Raw genomic sequence first — 18,963 nt, 5'->3', positions numbered from 1 at the left:
TTTTCAAAACTAATTTATGTGATGGCAATCCGCTGATTTCAATACTATTCAACAATTCTGGTGGATATGATGAGCTTAAATTGTCGGCATTATCATTTGTCAAGCATATAGAATCACAACTTAAATAGGTTACTGTATGACCAGGCAGTAAATCTATTGCATAATTGTTTATGCCAGTCACATCAACATTTTTAGGTGTAATAATTGCACGTTCTCTAATATAATCGAAACAGTTGTAGTTTTTGAGAAAATCTGGGTATGTAGCATGAAATATAGAACGAATTGGATCACTTGTGTTATCAATTAACATATTAGACGGTATTTCTATCCAGCTTGAATCTCTATCACAATCATCATCTATGCCACATATATTTCCATCACCGACATTTAACAACCATTCTGCAAACTCTGATATTTGTTGTTTTTCCTCTTCACTTATTTCCTTTTTTCGCAGTCTCATATTCTCTGTCAAGTAAAAGATCTTAAACAATGGCCACAACAAAGAACTATTTAATGATGCATCAATTACCGTAGACTTTTTCCCATCAATTACAACTGGTAATATTTGCCTAAAATCTCCACCAAGTACAATAGGCATACCACCAAATGGCGGGACGGTTCCCGGTGTAAAACGATACGATAATATGTCCCTAAGTGAAGTGTCTAAAGATTCAAAACAACACTTATTAGTCATCGGTGCTTCATCCCAAATAATTAAATCCGTTTTTTCAACCAATTTAGCAAGATGTGTTCCCTTTGTTATTGAAGAGACCTTACCATCAGTAAGGTCAATTGGTATCTTGAATCTGGAATGAGCAGTTCTCCCGTTTGGTAATAACAATGACGCAATTCCAGAGGAAGCGACTGCTAACACAATCTTCTCTTCCGATCTTAGCTTACTAATAATGGTGTGCCATAAAAATGTTTTCCCTGTGCCTCCATGACCATAAACAAAAAAAGGCCAGTACTTTTGTTATTAACAACATTAATCACATTCTCAAATATTCTTCTCTGGCTATCATTTAATTCTGCTACTAAAGATCGGTACTCTTTTTGTAAAGCGACACAATCATAATTTAATTCCTCTCTCAATTGCCTGTTTTTCAACTCGAACATTTTTTCCTTATCTGGCAATGGTAAATGGTACTTCGCTAACGATGAATTAGCATTACCAAAAAGTAGCTCTAACTCAAACAACAAAGAATTTCGTAACTCTCGTTCAGATATGTTTAGGTGTGGCATCATAAAATCAGAACGGACATTGTATATAATATCATCACACATATTACGCCAATGTGTTTCAAAAAGTTGACACGGATTTGAAACATCACAGTACAACAAAATTGTAACAAATAGATGGCGCAATTGATATGACATTGCTGTTGGTACAACCTCAGTTATAGCATCACTCCACTCTTTATCATCACCTAGTAACCCGAGTGCACGGCATGCTTCTTGATACGTAGAATACACAACACCACATATTGTCCGAATAGATTTAAAATTTGTGCAGCCTTTACGTGTGTTCAAAAGTAGGCGCAAATAATATAACTCACCGCTCGTCGGACTTATATTTGGCAATCTACCTATTGCATAGCCTCGTTGTCGTGGTGTCCAAGTTTTTGTACCATTATTCCACTCAAAGGCAGAAGGAAACTCTGCAAATGTCAACATATTTGCTATATGCTTTGTCTCCGCGTTTGTATTTGCATGAAACCATGATGTGAGCATAGTATCGTCTGATCCTTGTCTTGCAATGACTGAGGTTAACGGTTGATTTTGACCAAAAACAATGGTTTGTTGTCCTGGTAAATGTATCTTTAACAATTCAACAGGTGGGTGCCGAGAATGAATTGGATATTCAAGCAATCTCCATGCAGCTTCAGGTGGAGATATATATCTGCAGTTTAAATACGCTGCAATTTCATCATTTAAATCAGAGTGAATACCAACTCTTGCTCGGTCAGGACCTTTGCTTATATACTTGAACAGATATTTTATCAAGGTTGACTGAGAACATGATTCAACATTTATATGCGCATTATATCTTAACAAAAGTTCAGCATTGTAAGGAACAACAAAGCGGTTGTCTACTGTCACATTATTTTTCATGACAAATTTAGAATCATCATCACGACGCATATACATGGGAAATGCATTAGCTGCAAACAATGTGTTTTCCATGTATTCTTTCGGAAATGATTTCTTGCAGTTATTTTCTTTCATACATGGAGCTTTAGGATTCAGCACACCACATGGACCATGGATCATAAATTGATTCACAATATCATATAAAGTTGGATTGACCTTCTTATCAGGTAGTTCAGCAAAGATTATTGAATCAATGTCAACAGCCGAATAACACTTGTTATTCTCAGCCAACCAAAATAACATGTGAGAGTGAGGTAATCCCCGTTTTTGGAACTCAATTGTCGCAACATCTGCATATTACATTGTATACCAATGAGATTAATAAAAACATCAAAATTAAATATCATAATGTTTTAAATCGGAAAAAGGGAAAGGGGGGACGCTGTAAACAAAGGTACTTACCTGCAATAGCCTTCCCAAATGGCTTGCCAGATTTAACGTAACTAATAAGATCATCATGTTTCATCTTAAAAATTCTTGCAACAATATCTGGGCGATCCTCAGGTTTGCTACCATGTTTGTTCAACAATGCTCTTTCAATTTCAGGCCATTTTGGATTGCAAGTAAGTGTTATGAACAAATCAGGGGGGCCATACTTCCGACACAAAGCCATAGCATCATGGTAATGTTTGTTCATATACCGCGGACTTCCTGTATGAGTGCTTGGTAAAATAATTCGTTTGCCTACATTTTCACCATCATGTTCTCTTATTGAAGCATCACATATGCCCACATAAGTCTCGCTCCTAATATCGGGTTGATTTTTTCTAATATAAAACAAACGGTTTTCTTCAACATTTGCATAGGCATCAACCAAAAACTGTTGAAAAAGTCGGCCTCCTTTCAGCAAAGTGGAAGATTCATTTGCACGCTCATGTATTTGGTATGACATAAAATCACACATGGACATCCTTTCTCGCTTGCGATTCTCATTATCTTTGCGTGCGCATAATTTCAAACCAACATGATATCCATCCTCCCCATAAGGGAAGAGTAATGGGTATTGAAATGACATGAATTTTGGATGTAATCTTGATATCCGCTGCAAACCATTTTCAAATGTATCGACAACTACATCCCTATCAGCTTCATACAACCCAATGTCACCAACAATCAAGCCAGCAACTTCACTACTACTTGGCACATCGTATTCCCTATCTTTTATTCTTTCATTGTCAAGAAGTGTCAAGTTTAAACAACGCAGAGATCTTTCATTATACTTATTTCGAACAGAACGAAAATACTGAACCAATTCATTGCTTTCATCAAGCATATCAATCAATCTAGTAACAATTTCCGAGTCTAAACCGTCAACAGCTTTTTGTCGATTTGCAACTTCATTCTCAGTATCATAAATGTACAATTGTGCAAACTTAGGGCACTTACCTTCTGGAGGAATAAGTGAACCCATAAGATGGTATACCTGTCCACTAATTTTAAAAACATAAGGACCATGACCATCAGTCACCGTCTTATCTACATTAGCTCCCATTGAAGTAAATGCAAACATGGTATTATAACTCCGAATATTGTTTCTAAACTGCACACTCTTTTGACCATTAGTGGAATCAAGCAAGTATTCTAAAAAAACTGGAGCAGGTCTAACAGGCGGGAGCCTAATCCGACCTTCCTGGCAGCAGCCTGTATAGACCGGACTTCCATTCCTTGGAATAAATTTTGACTCTTGCAACCAAAACAATGCATGACAATCAACACAAACGTTTGTCATATCTCCGACATCTACATATGCAGACGATATACCTAGAAACAAAACAGCACACCATCTTAAACAGAAGTCATACAAATTCAATTCAGATAACCACATAAATAAACAAAGCACCCCAAACACAAACCTTTTGTTTTTCTTCTTCTCTAATAAAACGCCTGCCCAATATTAGATTGTCCAACACTCAGAGCATCGATTCCTCTTGTAGACGAAGACTCAGCACAATCATTTGATGCATTGGCACCACCCGGTCTACTGTTAACAGAAGCATTCATGGAGGGACCACTGCACCCAAGTTGTTCAGACGATGCAGCTGACAAATTTTCCTCCCGAATTCTTTTCTTTCGAGTCATCTTACTTTCCAATATCACCAAATAATAGAACAATAAGTATTCAAGCAACGCACAAAATGTAAAGTACAACAAACATGTCTGATGACATAACAGCAAACCATCAAAATAATTATCCTTACTTTTGTAATAAAGCCTTAAGTTTTCTCTTAACCTGTAGTGCCAACAAATATTCACATGAATAACAATGCATCAATAAAATAATAACAGTTCATAAAAATCAATGGCAACAATACAGAACAGTAAAAATTGGATTAACAACTGTCCAAAAAGTATTTAAAAAAAGAATAAACAAAGAACTTATAGCTAGATTCAACGCAATCTGAATTGAAATGGCAATATCATCAAACAATCTCAAATCAATGAGCCCAATAATAGCACACATCACCACTTGTCTGAATAACAATCTGAACTAACATTAACAGCACCATGTTAAAACATGCATTCTTTTACCAAATTATATTTTAAGCGATGCCATTGTAACTACCAAAACAACTCAAATGCCTGAAATCTAGTAGGCTGCAAGATGAATTTGTATCCCCACACCAAATCAAACCAATGCACTAAATCAATAGCAGGTTTTTTTTAACACTTCAATGTACCAAATTATATTAATATCATCATGATTATAATTTTTTTTTGGCCCTGAATATCCAGAAGCGAATATTATAGAAGCTGTCAATTTAAAAACAAACATACGCAATCTCTCACTCAATCAAATACTTTGTTCTGCTGGGTAACCCAAAAAAAAAACTATTGTAATACACATAAAAAGTTCCAAACTAAAATCCACTTGCAGTAACATCGATTTATAAACATGTCTTAGATATTGGACCGGTGTCAGATTCCATCTACTTTATTGGCCAATCTATTTAACTTCAGTTTTTGATGCAGTAAACCTTTGCATTGTTTGTTATTTAAAATTACGTAACAAACATTCATCCTCATTTTTACACCATTTTGGAAGAATTTATATTATGTGGACAACTGCAATTATACCTTTGCATTGTTTGTTGTTTAAACTCAAGTATGATACACAGATAAAAAATATCTGTCTTTTTTCCCTGTACCATTATGCAAAATTTGTCATTGTATGGTCAATTGCGATACCAAATGTAATTAAAACAACACCAAAACAAAATGCATGACCAGATGACATCCAAAGTGTAAATTAAAATATGTGATAGATATTAAAATCTTGTCTAAACATCAATATTCCTAAAACAGACACACCCATAACCATTCAGCTAGGCACATCAAATAATACGAAATTAAAAAGTACTCACCACAAACCTCACCAAAACCAAAAATATTAATACATTGAAAGCTTTTCCAATACAAACCAAACCATTAACTTGCAAGTAAAAAAAAAGATAAAGTAAATACCTGTCCTGACACTGGGGATCACCACCGGAAAAACAGAAAGAAACGTCTGCAAAACAGTCAGACACCCAATTTGATTAAACCTAAAAGATTACCAAAATGCAAACCAAACCAAAAAACTTAAACAGCTAATCCAACCAAAGGAACCGATAAGCACTTGAGAGAATGAGATTGATTGCAGATAGTGAAAGAACCAACACTGAAAACAGAACAAAAATTATCAACCCCAATCAAACAATTGATACTGATGTTTTCATTAATTTGTAACAAAGCTCAACGGCCCTGATTCCGTAACGGTAGGATAGCAGCAACTCAACTTAAATTATAATCAAAGGACTGCAACTATCACCATTGTAACAAAAATCATATGCTCAACAAAATTTAAAAGAAATAACCCAAAAAACGTAGCTAATTTCAAAAATTAAAATTGAAATACATAATATATTTCAAAATGCTATAAACATTAAAATCTTAAAACAGACACAATAACCAAATAGACAGGCACACCTTGTTTTCATTGTAGTAAACTGCAATCCTATACAATTAATAACTACGCAATACCAAAATACTAATACATTGGCAGCATTCAATATAAACCAAATCATTAACATGCAAGTAAAATATAGATAAGTAAATATCTAACCCAGTTTTTGGTCGGCACCCTTTGGCTCCTTATTATTGATTCCTCAAACACTAATTTGATTCTTCTCTTTCAAATATTTCTAATATAGTAGTATGAAATATAGTCTAAGAATTGGAGCTACGCATACAATTTCAAAGCCAAAATCTGGAATCTATCACAAAACCTTCACAAAATAGCCACAATCAATCTCATGCATAACCAACATGCAAGACAAACCAAAATTAGAAAAGCGGTCTCAAACTTCCCATTAGAAACCACAACAGAGTATAAAAAAAGGTAAAAAGAGAAGCCTATGTACAAATCTGACAATTACATTAACCATGTATAGCAACAGATGTTGAAACTTCGACCAATTATATGTTTGTGCATCAATATCAGGACATTAACAAATAAAGCTATTGCGAAGTTATAAACCAACTCTTCAATCCTAAGCTTAATCCATCCCAATACAGTTGTCTGATATGTAAATGCAAACAGAATATTAAACATTCCATTAATTAAAAACTGAATTTGAGTTGAAATTACTGCTATCAAACTAATTCATGTCTAGGTTTGCAGATCATATTGTCGATTTGTCGTACAAAAAAAAAAGGAAAAAAGAAAGAAAAAGGAAATGTTTATATGGTTGTTCAGGAAGGCTTTTCCTGATTTGTCCTGTAGAATTTGTGTTGCATGGATCGACATACATGGGTTGTATGGCTGCAGACATTACCACGGTAACAGTCGCCCGGAAATACAACCACTTGAAGAATTAGTTTTTCAAGGATGCGTTAAGTACAGATCAGCGAAAAAAAAATCGTTCAAATGATTGATCTCCAGGCATATGTTACAAAGATTATTTTTCTTTATAGTAGTGTAAAATGTTCGGAGAAATATGAAGAGAAATGGAGAGCACTTCATTATGCAGGTTCATTTGTCTCCAGGTTTATATAGACGTGGGTGAAGGTGATGGTAAATAAATGGAAGATCACACGGCAAAGTATTGTCATGTTCTTAGGTGATAATTGAAAGAAGCTGTTGTGAGCTAATGTCGACATGTGGTTATACAGCTATGTGAAGTTGATGTTGTCACATGTGGGCGTGAGCTGCTGATACGTGTTGGTTAGATTAGCGAACAGATAATATTGTCTATATGATAAGAATGAAAAACAGAGAGAATACACATTACAGAACATAGAAGCTGTGGTATATACTACACAAAATATTTGATGTTACATTCTATCATACATCATACAGCTAGAGCATATATATTTGATGTTACATTTTTTCATACATATTTTGGTACATACCACACCAAATATTTGATGTTACATTCTATGAAGCATAGTAAATTCTATGAAGCATGAACTGCAAGCGGAATATGAAATCAACAATGAAAAACACAAATGGAAACCGAACGAAGCAGAAGGAAGAAGCTCAAATACCTCAACCCGAAATCGTCCCGAAATCCTTTATCTAGAGCACTTCTCGTAGCAGTCGGCGGTGCAAATGTTTTTGAGGAAGAAAGGCTCAAGGAAGGCATCACAGGAAATATCAACAGCATCCATGCATTGAAGAATCTGAGATAAAAGAAATACCTATTGATTCAAAACAACAATCATACAAAAACCAAACACATATGGCCAGATCCTTTTTTTTCACCTTGGCTCGGGTTTGATCGAAATAATACAAAAATCAATTGGAAGAATCTTAGAAAAAAAAAAAAAAAACGAAACTGAAACCCAATTACCCAGATCGATGTTCTTTCACCCTGGCTCGGATTTGATCGGGATCGGTCGGCCTTTTTCTTCGTTTCCGCCGTCATGCGTGAGACAGAGAGATCGGAGAGAGCGAGAGAGCTTCGTGGAATGAAAATAGGAGGCCACGCAGCAACAATAACACGCAACACAGTGAGGACAGTTTTGCAATCAGTAACAAATCTAGGGCCAAAACATAATTCACGAAACTTCAGGGGAATAGCACAATTCTGAATAGATATGAACAGTGGTTTTTTCCTTATCGTTTTATTATATAGAATAGCCCATCACTGATGGTCCGATTGACACACTTGCTATTTGCCTTGCATGCATAATCATCTCTGTGTTCAGCTTCATCACATGCGCCTTCCCCAATTTCCCAATCAAGAATCAGGGGAAGCTCTTTGGTGTTGGGTAGTGTTTGGAAACTTGTATTCGGGGGAATAGGTGAACTTGCCTTCTTCCACAATGAAGGCATAGCTGCATGGATTGAAGTCCAGTATGTATGTGTGATTATAATAGCTTTCCAGTGTGAGAGTGTAATTCTCAAGTCCGCTGGGGATGTCAGTTTGGCAACACCCAACCCCGGAGCAAGACTGTTCAATGCGGTCAAGGTTGTCACATATGGACATGCATCCGGTCATTAACCTCTGTTCGTCTGCACGGTAACCTCTGAAAGCTGCAGAAGTGTCGCAACCAACGGCAATGAACTTGTTTCTAGTATGAGAGACGGTGAAAGGAGGCACGGCAAGCAATGGTTGGTTGTAATCATTCTCGCCCAGGCTGTTATAGCACTCATAGGCTACGTACTGCGTTATTTGCATCTCACCCGCAGGCAGGTATATGTTGTTAATAGCAATGGGACCATCGTTCCACATTGCTGTTGGGGGTGTAGTGGTTGTGTTACAATAGACATAAAAGTCTTCTGTCTTGTAACAATCAGGCTCTATGCCAAAGGGATATGGAATGGTGAGATTGCCGCAGTGGTCAGTGCAGCCAGGAAGGGCTTGAGGCGGGCGGGCTTCAGCTGTTTCTGCTTCTTTGCCCGCGGCCGCAAATGCGAGGAGAACCAGTAGCACCAGCAGTATGAATTGCATACTTGGTAATCTACTTTCACCAATTGATTCAGGTACTTAAATTGAGAGGTATAAATGTATAAACTGTATTTCTTATGAGTGAAGTTGTGCTTGCAAGCTCGCTTTTGTAGACAAATGGAAGAGGTTGTGAGCGAATCAAAATGTCTTGGTCGTCTCTCTTATTTCCCGAAGCCACTTGGTAAGCCCAAAAAGTTGGTATCTTTTAGTTTAGATGCAAGCAGTTAATATAGAAGAGATGTTATATCAAAGTCAAGCACAAGTTATGAGATCAATCGGTTTCAAGAAAACGAAAGCTTGATGTGCCTCCTTTGCCAAGCCAGGACCCTTCTGCCTATACGTGATTTGTTTACTGATCAGGTGGTAAAAGTTTATTTTTGGTCTAGAGTTGGCTTTTGAATTCTTTTCACCACATCACTCTAAATTAACTGACGGGGCACAACTTCCATTTTCATTGATAATTTTATGCAACTAACTAAATATTCTATGCTATGTCAATGTGACAGTTCGTTTTCCGTTACAGTTGATGACCACGGTGACAAGTTGAGGTAGGAGACTAGAAGTTTTTGAAGATGAAGTCGTCAAGGTGCCAAGTAATCTAAATGGAATTAAACAATTTCTTTTTGCAATACGATTTGTCTGGTGGAAATTTTCAAATTTGCAGTATATATGAATATTTTTTTTTTTTTGATCAAGTCACGGTATCCCAAAGACTTCGTAGGCCTAAGGACTAATCCGCCGGCGCATGTGAAATGCTCCAACTATGCATTGCAGCATAGTGCCTAGCCACTTTGCTTTCATGGGGATTCGAACTCCAGACCTGGAGGTTAGCCAAGACAGAGTTTTCCACCCCACTATCCTTAGTGGTTTGTATATATGAATATGACATGACTGGTGGAAATGTTCCAAGCGAAAACTAGTGACGGCATGCAAATTCAACTAGTGTAATACATATCTACCTAGTTTGCATATTATGTAATATACATGTCTCCTCAACTAGTAGACGTGTGAAAGGCAAAGGCCTTAACCTCATAGATAAGGCAAATCCAGTTGCTTGCTAAGTGTGCACAATAGCAGCAAAAGAACACCAGTAAGACTGTAAGACCACACTTGATTACTTACATACAACAATTGCAAAATGTGAAAACGCACTTATCTGACAGAAACAACCATACTAAAATACATACAAGCGACACCGATCCAACTAACGTCCACCGCCATATGGCATCAACTGCAGTTGTTTTTGCATGCTGTCATATGCATTGGCCGTACCACTGGTTAGACCACTAGAACTGCAATCATCCCCAACACCAACGACGTAACCGTCTGAATTGAGTGACCCGAGCAAGTACTCAGTCTCTTCTCGGTAGAAACTAGCATTAAATCCCCACGGATGTTTTGCTGTGACACTCATTATTTCCTCGAGCTCTTTCGCAACTTCTTTCATGGTAGGCCTTTCCTCCCCTTTTACCATCAAGCATCGCTTTGCGAGATGGGCCACTTTCTTTACCGTCTCAATGTTTCCATCGTTCACTATATCATCGTCAAGAATTTGATCCAACCAATCTTCTTCCATGGAAACCACAAAGATGCTTGCTAAGCATCTATCTTTAGAAAGTGGAACTTTGCTTGTTATTAGTTCCACTAGGACAACTCCAAAGCTGTAAACGTCACTCTTTTCTGTTAGCTGGTTTGATTGCAGATATTCAGGGTCTAGGTATCCAAATGTCCCGAGCACCAAAGTTTGCATATCAGTTCCTGAATGAACCAAACGGGAAGCTCCGAAATCTGACACTTTCGCCGTGTAATCATTAGCTAACAGAATATTTGCCGTTTTCACATCTCGATGTATGATTGGTGTGGAAATTGACGAGTGTAAGTGAGACAATGCTTCTGCGCTTTGAGTTGCTATCTTCATTCGTAATTCAAAAGGGAGAGGTGATCTTCTTTTATGAATGTGCTCATAAAGAGTGCCATGGGTAATGAATTCGTATACTAGTAAAGGAACTTCTGTTTCGAAACAGCAACCTAATAGCTTCACCACATTTATGTGGTTAATTTGAGAAAGGATAATCACTTCGTTAACAAATTGATCACTCTGGGTCATGGCACTAGTACCTTTCGACTTCTTTATGGCAACCACTGTGTCATCCGGTAGTATTCCTTTGTAAACTGTTCCATTACCTCCTTCTCCAAGGATTCTACTCTCATGGTAGTTGTTTGTTGCCCTCTCAAGTTCATCAGCGGTAAAGATTTTTGTTGTCTTCATCGAGCTTCCATTATCACTGGCGAGTTGTTGCAGTAACAATAAGCCACCATTCTCTTTGAAGTACTTTTCCTTCTGCTTAATGAACTCTCTTTTCTTCATTCCCCAACATATCCACGAAATCCCAAGGAAAAAAACCAACAAGCCCATACTTACACCTACAAATAGTTGAAAATTCATCATCAAATTTATTCTTATAAGTTTGCTTTTGCATATTCTCTATGATCTTATTCAGAGGTACAGGGTGGTGGTTTTTTTTTCTGTGCTATTATGTTGTCCTTTTATTCTAGTTCTGATTCCCTAGGATCTTCCCCTTAACTCATTGTAGCAGTTTCCTTGATTTTGATTCTAGATGCAAGACCTTCTCTACAAAAATGAATAAAAAGAAAAAAAATCTTCAATTTGCGCACCTGTTCCCTCTCGTTTAACAAACAATAGAAAAAAAACTTCCCTTAAATATGGAAATGACTTGTGCATTCTCTCTGTGTTACTTTTTTTTGAAGAAAAAGTATGAGAAAACGAGGTTATTATAATTTGGAGATAAAGTACGTAGCTGAAGGCCTGAAGCTAAATAGATTTCAGTCCGTCATTACTTTTCAACAGAAGTTTAGGGTGCACATGCATGATAATATGTAAATATACATACCCAATGAAACAATAAGCAGGAGAACGATCTTTGAGCTTCTTTCGAGATCGTCTTTGATGCAACTCTTGTCATTGGTGCCGTCGTGTTTGTATCCTTTGTGACATGATGAACAAGTGTAATTTTGTGGAGGTAGAAGATTCAAGCATTGTCCTTTCTGGCAGAGGTTTGGGTCTTTGCACTCATCAATATCTGAAAGGGAAATTAGGAAAGGAAAAGCCTATCAGACATCACTAAATTTGGTAAACTTGCACTTCCAATGGCGAGAGCTTTAATTAATTTATATTGATATAATAGTAGCTGAATAGGTAAATCAAAGATAATCGTCACCTGTGCAACCATCTGGGTGGTACGGGTTTCCTTCATAACCAGGCAAGCACTGGCACAAGTAACCTACAGACTCATTGATAGCTGGGTTGAAGCACTTGCTATTAGCCTTGCATGCGGAACCCTTCCTGTTCTGAGTCTCATCGCAGGGATCTGCGTCATTCACAATGGCCCAATTAAGAACCATTGGAAGCCGTTCAATGCCATTCAGTTGTTCAAAACTAGAAGAGCTGAAATTGAACCGGCCTTGCTCTGCAATGAAGGCGTAGCTGCAGGGGTTAAACTCCGATACATTCTTATGATTGTAGAAGCTTCTCAACTCGAAAGTGAGATTGGTCAGTCCACTGGGGATGTTAATCTGGCAACACCCAATGCCAGAGCAAGAGTTCTTATTAACACTGCTGAGGCTGTTGCATACTGAAATGCACCCAGTAATGACTTTTTCTTCCCCTCGGAAGCCTTCCATGGTTGCATAAGTGTCGCAACCAACGGCGTAGAACTTGTTTTGGGTATCAGATATGGTGTTTGGAGGTCCCAAACTGAACGTTCCTGCTGTGCTAGTTTCGTTGCCCTCTTCATCGTAACAATCTCGCCCTATTCGCTTCGATATTTGCATCTCCCCAACCTCTAGGGAAATGTTAGTAACAACTAACAACGATATTCCCTTTCCTCAAATATGCAGTTGGTGGTTGAGTCGTGCGGTTGCAATTGATAAAGAATTCATCTCCCAGGTAACAACCCTCCTTCATGCCAAATGGATATGGAACTGTGAGATCACCGCACTTGTCAGAGCAGCCAGGAAGGGCTTGAGCAGCAGCAGCTGTTTTCGTAGTACTAGCAGCCGATAATAGGAGTAGGACTGCCGCCAACCGGAATTGCAAGGCCATGATCAACATGCATGCAGTCCTGCCGGACTAGCTTGTTTGTGATATTTGCAACTGAGAGGATTTTTGGTATCAAATAGTTGTATATATTGTTGAATGTTGATGATAAGTAAAGCGGTACGTATATTCCGGATTCGGCCTTTTGTAGTCGTAGGCGGGGGGAAGTTTCCGGACAACTTCACTCTCTGCTCGAGCTAGCTTTCTATTCCAGACTGGGTCGTCGTCATTTGCTGGATTTTAATAAAACACAAACCATGGAAAGACACATGAGTCTTCTGTTCTCGGGTTGACGTTTCAATTGCAGTATATGAAGAATTGAAGATGAACTGGTCCCGCCTTTTAATCATCTCCAGCTTCCACGCAAAAACAAAAAAAGCAGAAAAAAAAAGTCTTGCATGGTTGGACGCATCCGCGCGACTTGGACTTTAGTAGTCGACATTGAAGTGATGTCGTCCACTCATCCTTATTACTTGGGGTTAATTTGCTCGATCAAGATTCTCCTCCATTTTATAAAAAGAAAACCTTAATCTAATTACAAAGGGAAAATCAATATCTCACAACTGACAACTCTCATGCATTTGGTAATTGTTTGACTAGTTTGCATGTATAGACTAGTAGACACATCGCGGTTAGCTGTGATATGGCCAGTCCGGACCAAAATGACATCTAATCTAATTAAGATTGCAATCGGATGATCTATATGATTTCATGATGAGACAATAAGGTCTTCTCTCATGAGAATATGATATGAATCATAAGCTTTGAGAGTGCTAATCTCATAATCACTTGAGTTTGTATAAGTCACACTCATTGTGTTGTTCTCATTGTTTTTTAATACTAAGTTGAACAATAACAATGCTCATCCCCTGCATAATCTAATTGAAGGCCATATCTTTACATATATTGGTGGACAAGGTACACCGTTGCATCTCAATTTAGACATAAAACTGGTATATATGTTAGGTGCCTTTAATTACCGTCTTGTACGTTTATTTTCAAGTCGAGTTTTAATTGTTGTATTGTCTCCTTTCTTAGACAAATATTTTGGATTGTTTTATTTTCTTAGGGATTGATGTAGTCGTGTCTTTGGGCAACAAATGATATGAGATGTCTTCCGACGTCTCTAACTTGTTCTTATAATTTTCATCAATATATGGAATTTATCCTGTTATAAAAGGATGTCTTACAATTTACCTTTGTCTCATGTTTGCTACTTTCCTTGCACAGCTATGCGATATTTCAACATCAATCATTATCCAAGTTGGTAATGTTGAATGCTTAATTCTACAAATTCAACTCAAAAAAAAAAAAAGAGGGTTGTATAAGTCTATACCTCAAAAAAAAAAAAGGTTGTATAAGTCTACAATATTAGTTCACAGTTCACACAATCCCATTCCATACGTCAAGCCAGCGAGTCTGACTGCAATAAGTGCATGTTCTAACAAGGTAATTGCTGTTAAATATGTAGACTTTGTAAAATAAAATGTCAGTTTTATTTAGGAAGAATCTTGAAGAATACGTTAAGCCAGTTTTATTTAGAACTGTTTTATAATCAAATGTTTTATTCAGAACATTAAGCCATTTTTATTTAGAACTGTTAAGCCAGTTTTATTTAGTCAAAATAAATTTTTTGTTAGTACTTGTGAAAGACTAGTAATTACTAAATCAGAATACATTTCTATTGTAGAATCTCATCGGCATTAACTCGATCAGTCCACTCGTTAATCATCATGCATGGTCATATTCAAGTTGAATCACATTATAAATTACAAATAATTGATAACTAATTTGATGCAAAATAGTTATCAGGATTACCCACATGGAAAATATCATATCGAGCATACCATTCTTTTACGTGTTTACTGGTCATGGACTGTTGGACACGAAGACTTGGCGAAAGTGTTAACTTCGTATATATGCACCCGTATGCACAATACTTTGTTTTCATGTCATAATAAAGAGAGTTGAAGACTAGCTAGTAGCTTTGATACAGTAATGGACCATTTGCTAGCTAGTCAATGCCGTGTCAAATTAGTGTGGCAAATGAGAAAGATCGATTTGTTCCCTGATAATTATTGGCATTATTCCACTTGATAATCCTGAAAATTGAGTGAGAGCGACAAAGTCTTTTGTAATTTGTTTGTTGTGTGAAGTCAAGCAGCTGATGGTTATACATAACCACTTGTTTAATTTCCACAGTAGATTAGTTGGCGTGCCAAGCAACATTAATTCTTTTCTTATTTTTCATGCTATTAATTGACTTGAGAAAAAGAAGATCTACAACCTACCAAAGAAAATCATATACATGTATATGTGTAAACAAGTTACGAATTATATATTTCACATGACTGATTAAAGAAATTACAACTTGAATGTTTAGCCAAAAGAAAATTTACAACTCGAATTACAAACCGAGTTGCATAGTCTTTGACCAAGGTCAGTTTACTAGTTTTGTGTTAATCATGCTGGTTTTATATTTCTGGTGATGACGAATAACAATATTGATGTCACAACTCAAGATTAATGATGTATAGTTGTATATACTCAACATGCATGATGAGATATGTGCATACATATTCGATGACAACGAATACACACACAGATGTATATGTATACCTCATGACCCCTTCAACAAAAAAATGAATATTAATTTAACTACTTAGTACGTAATCAAAGTTAACAGTACTCTATCTGTATTGTTTAAATCAAGTAGTCAACCCTTATGTTCATGTTCATATTTGCTAGTGATTTTTTGGTGTAGATTTGTTTATGCACCTATTGAAGAAAAACGGTTGTTGGAACCTTACACTACCAGAAGAAAGGCTTTAGCCGACGAATATAAAAAAACCAAGCCGACAAATTATTTTTTTCGTCGGCTAACGTGGACTTTAGCCAACAAAAATTTTCCTTCGTGGCTAATTTAAATTTTCGTCGGCTTTGGTCAACTTTAGACGACGAAATTTTTAAAAGTTTAGCCGGCGAAAAATATAATTTCGTCGGCTAAAGTGCCTTATATTTACAGATTTGGACAACAGCTCATCTGGGAAAAAAAAACTATATGTAGAACCTTCAAACGCAAAAAAGTCGTGAAATAAGATATGACCAGAATGGTGAAATACGTCTACGGTTGAAAAATCACGGTATTCCAGTAAAGTCTCAGTGCTGATAGTTGCGGTCAATGAAATTTACTCTTATTGTTCACTATGCTGCAGATTTGGTGTTCGGTGTCCGATTGACTATTGTGATACATTTTCGGAAGCGTAACGGCCCTACGAGTCAAACTCATTTCTTTGCCATGACATATGGGCCTTTTTGGCCATCCGAGTCCGTTTAGGGCTTCAAAATGCAGTTTTCTTATTTTCGATTAAAGTTGACCGTTTCGATCGAGCCCTTAACGTTGTCGAATCCAGTTGAATTTTTTACCACAGAAATCTTTCATCATAATGATCATATCTGACGGTCGAATTTTGGTTTGTAAATTTTAGTCATCGGAATCACAACGTGTCTACTATTTACCGTTATTATTCCCTATGGGGAGCCCTATCGTCGGAAGGTAAATATCTCAAAATTTTTATATGGGCAGTTGCGACTCATCTATGTGAGAGTTTTTTGTGTGGAAGGTTTGACCAAACTACGTAATATAGAGGGAGATATGAGCGTTTTCGTGTGATAAGTAACGATGGATTATGGTTGACCATTTCGATCGAGCCCTTAACGTTGTCGGATCCAGTTGAATTTTTTACCATAGACATCTTTCATCATAATGATCATATCTGACGGTCAAATTTTGGTTTGTGAATTTAAGTCATCGGAATCAGAACGTGTCTACTAATGTTGTATAACTTGTTTAGTAGATTATACAACTTTGTGAACCAACTCTACATAGGAAGCAAAATTATCAAAAATCTTGTGAAATAAGATGTGTTCAGAATGGTGAAATACAGCTATGGTTCAAAAATCAAGTAAATCAGGTAACGTCACGGTGCCAATAGTAGCTGTCAACCCTATTTACAGTTATTATTCCCTATGGGGAGCCCTATCTTCGGAAGGTAAATGTCTCAAAATTTTTATATAGGCGGTTGCGTCTCATCTACGTGAAAGTTTTTCGTGTGGCAGATTTGACCAAACTATATAATATAGAGGGAGATATGAGCGTTTTCGTGAATTTATAGACTTTAGCCGACGAGATATTAAAAAGTCGCCGGCAGGTCAAATTTTTTTGACGGTAAACCAAATTTGGAGGAAAATTTTCAAAGGACTTTAGCAGACGAAAATATATGAAAAGTCGTCGGCTAAAGTCGAAAAATTTTCAAAATTTTCAACCAAAATTTTTTAGCGGTCAACTAAAATTTTCAAAAGAGTTTAGCCGACGAAATAAAGAATTTCGTTGGGTAAAGTTCTTTATATAGGAGTTTTACCGGAGGTGGATGGTAAGAAGTCAGAAAATCAAAAAAATGCCGGATTTTCTTCTTGGCCTAGCTCTGCCGTCAAGCCACCGGAGACCACCACACTTGTCCCAAAAACTTCACCGTCGTCTCTACTTCATTGCTGGACAGGTGGTGCATCGAGTGGCGCCGCCGTGAGGGATAAATCGAGCTCCAAAACTCCGCCGGTTCGGATTCGGTGTTGATCGAATTTCTCCTTCCTCAGGTCACCATTTGGTGAGTTCTATATATGGATAAGTTGAGTTTGATTAGTACTACATTCTCCTAGAATTTGGTAGCTCGATTCGGTGTGTGTGAGGAGAATCGAAGATTTGAAGTTTTTAGGGTTTAAAATTGGGGATTTTTATATTTTGATTCAATTGACCTATTTAGGCTTAGAATTGGGCTTCGACTTCTTCTAGAAAGTTGTTCGAAATGTTGAGAGGAAAATTCTGTCAAATTTTGGTGGTGATTGGAGGTGGCCGAAAGTTTCTGCAGTTTTTTTTTCAAAAACCAGCAACTTTAGCCGACGATATTTAAATACTATATTCGTCGGCTATAATATTTTTAATTTTTTTATTACGGTTTAGCCGACGAATTATGGCATGTTTCGTAGGCTATAATTATTTTTTAATTTTTTTTTAAGGTTTAGCCGACAAAACAGACTATATTTCTTCGGCTATAGTTATTTTTTAATTTTTTATTACACACTTTAGCCGACTAATATCTTAATTGTTTCGTCGGCTAAAGTCTGGGAAAAAAACCGACGACATGTTTTTCGTCGGCTAAACTGTGGGACTATAGCCAACGACGTCTTCTTTTTTCGTCGGCTAAAGTCATCGTCGACGACCTTTTCCCGACGAAACTATAGCCGACGAAGGATCGTCGGGTAAGATCTTAGCCGACGAATTAAGCTAACAGGCCGACGAAATTTTTTCGTCGGTTAAAGTGCTTGTCCTGGTAGTATTACATCTCATTTTATGTTTGAGGATATATAGTTTGTTGTAATATTAGTCCTATCTAATGTTTTTCTTCTTTTAATTAAATAACAGATTAAGTGATATAATTTTTCAGAGAGAAGAGGCGAACAATTTTCATGAAGCGAACTACAAATATTTTACCACTCACATTTTGGCCAAAATGGAAAATATACAACAGATCGATATTACCGTCATTACATGCATATGCAGCACTGCACTAACTGCAGCAGTATGATCAGACGTCTTTTATTTAACACGCAACATACTCGAAAGTAGCAAAAAAAGTTAAGAACAACTCCACATATAACTAGCTAGCTATGGAAGATAAGCTAGCTAATTGATGAACTATCTCCCAC

General features: G+C 37.0%; 3 protein-coding genes across 3 annotated transcripts; all 3 read right to left on the bottom strand.

The window, feature by feature from the left end:
- Nucleotides 1-891: 891 nt before the first annotated feature.
- Nucleotides 892-3,424, bottom strand: LOC101292200. The gene is made up of 2 exons (XM_004295547.1): nucleotides 2,554-3,424; nucleotides 892-2,441 (listed from the first exon to the last, which is right to left on the bottom strand). Exons 1-2 carry the CDS (start codon nucleotides 3,422-3,424, stop codon nucleotides 892-894), a joined length of 2,421 nt encoding a protein of 806 aa, XP_004295595.1.
- Nucleotides 3,425-8,372: 4,948 nt separating this feature from the next.
- LOC101291909 (wall-associated receptor kinase 2-like) lies at nucleotides 8,373-9,086 on the bottom strand. Its single transcript, XM_004295546.1, has one exon. It carries the CDS (start codon nucleotides 9,084-9,086, stop codon nucleotides 8,373-8,375), a length of 714 nt encoding a protein of 237 aa, XP_004295594.1.
- Nucleotides 9,087-10,287: 1,201 nt separating this feature from the next.
- On the bottom strand, nucleotides 10,288-13,206 carry LOC101291613 (wall-associated receptor kinase 2-like). Its single transcript, XM_004295545.1, has 4 exons — nucleotides 13,059-13,206; nucleotides 12,323-12,946; nucleotides 11,996-12,184; nucleotides 10,288-11,507 (listed from the first exon to the last, which is right to left on the bottom strand). Exons 1-4 carry the CDS (start codon nucleotides 13,204-13,206, stop codon nucleotides 10,288-10,290), a joined length of 2,181 nt encoding a protein of 726 aa, XP_004295593.1.
- Between the last annotated feature and the right edge of the window lie 5,757 nt (nucleotides 13,207-18,963).

The sequence above is a fragment of the Fragaria vesca genome, linkage group LG3 (assembly GCF_000184155.1).
Source record: "Fragaria vesca subsp. vesca linkage group LG3, FraVesHawaii_1.0, whole genome shotgun sequence".
In the NCBI taxonomy this organism is placed as follows: domain Eukaryota; kingdom Viridiplantae; phylum Streptophyta; class Magnoliopsida; order Rosales; family Rosaceae; genus Fragaria; species Fragaria vesca.
This window is presented reverse-complemented; position numbering and strand designations above follow the sequence as displayed.

Bases quoted from the DNA above. Each gene is read 5' to 3' on its own strand.
- LOC101292200 (XM_004295547.1), bottom strand. From the start codon at position 3,424: ATGCTTGATGAAAGCAATGAATTGGTTCAGTATTTTCGTTCTGTTCGA. The intron at 2,442-2,553 runs GTAAGTACCTTT...TGTAATATGCAG, and splicing joins ATTTGGGAAGGCTATTGCAG to ATGTTGCGACAATTGAGTTC.
- LOC101291909 (XM_004295546.1), bottom strand. From the start codon at position 9,086: ATGCAATTCATACTGCTGGTGCTACTGGTTCTCCTCGCATTTGCGGCC.
- LOC101291613 (XM_004295545.1), bottom strand. From the start codon at position 13,206: ATGGCCTTGCAATTCCGGTTGGCGGCAGTCCTACTCCTATTATCGGCT. The intron at 12,947-13,058 runs GTTGTTACCTGG...ACATTTCCCTAG, and splicing joins TCCATTTGGCATGAAGGAGG to AGGTTGGGGAGATGCAAATA. The intron at 11,508-11,995 runs GTATGTATATTT...AACTATTTGTAG, and splicing joins CCTGCTTATTGTTTCATTGG to GTGTAAGTATGGGCTTGTTG.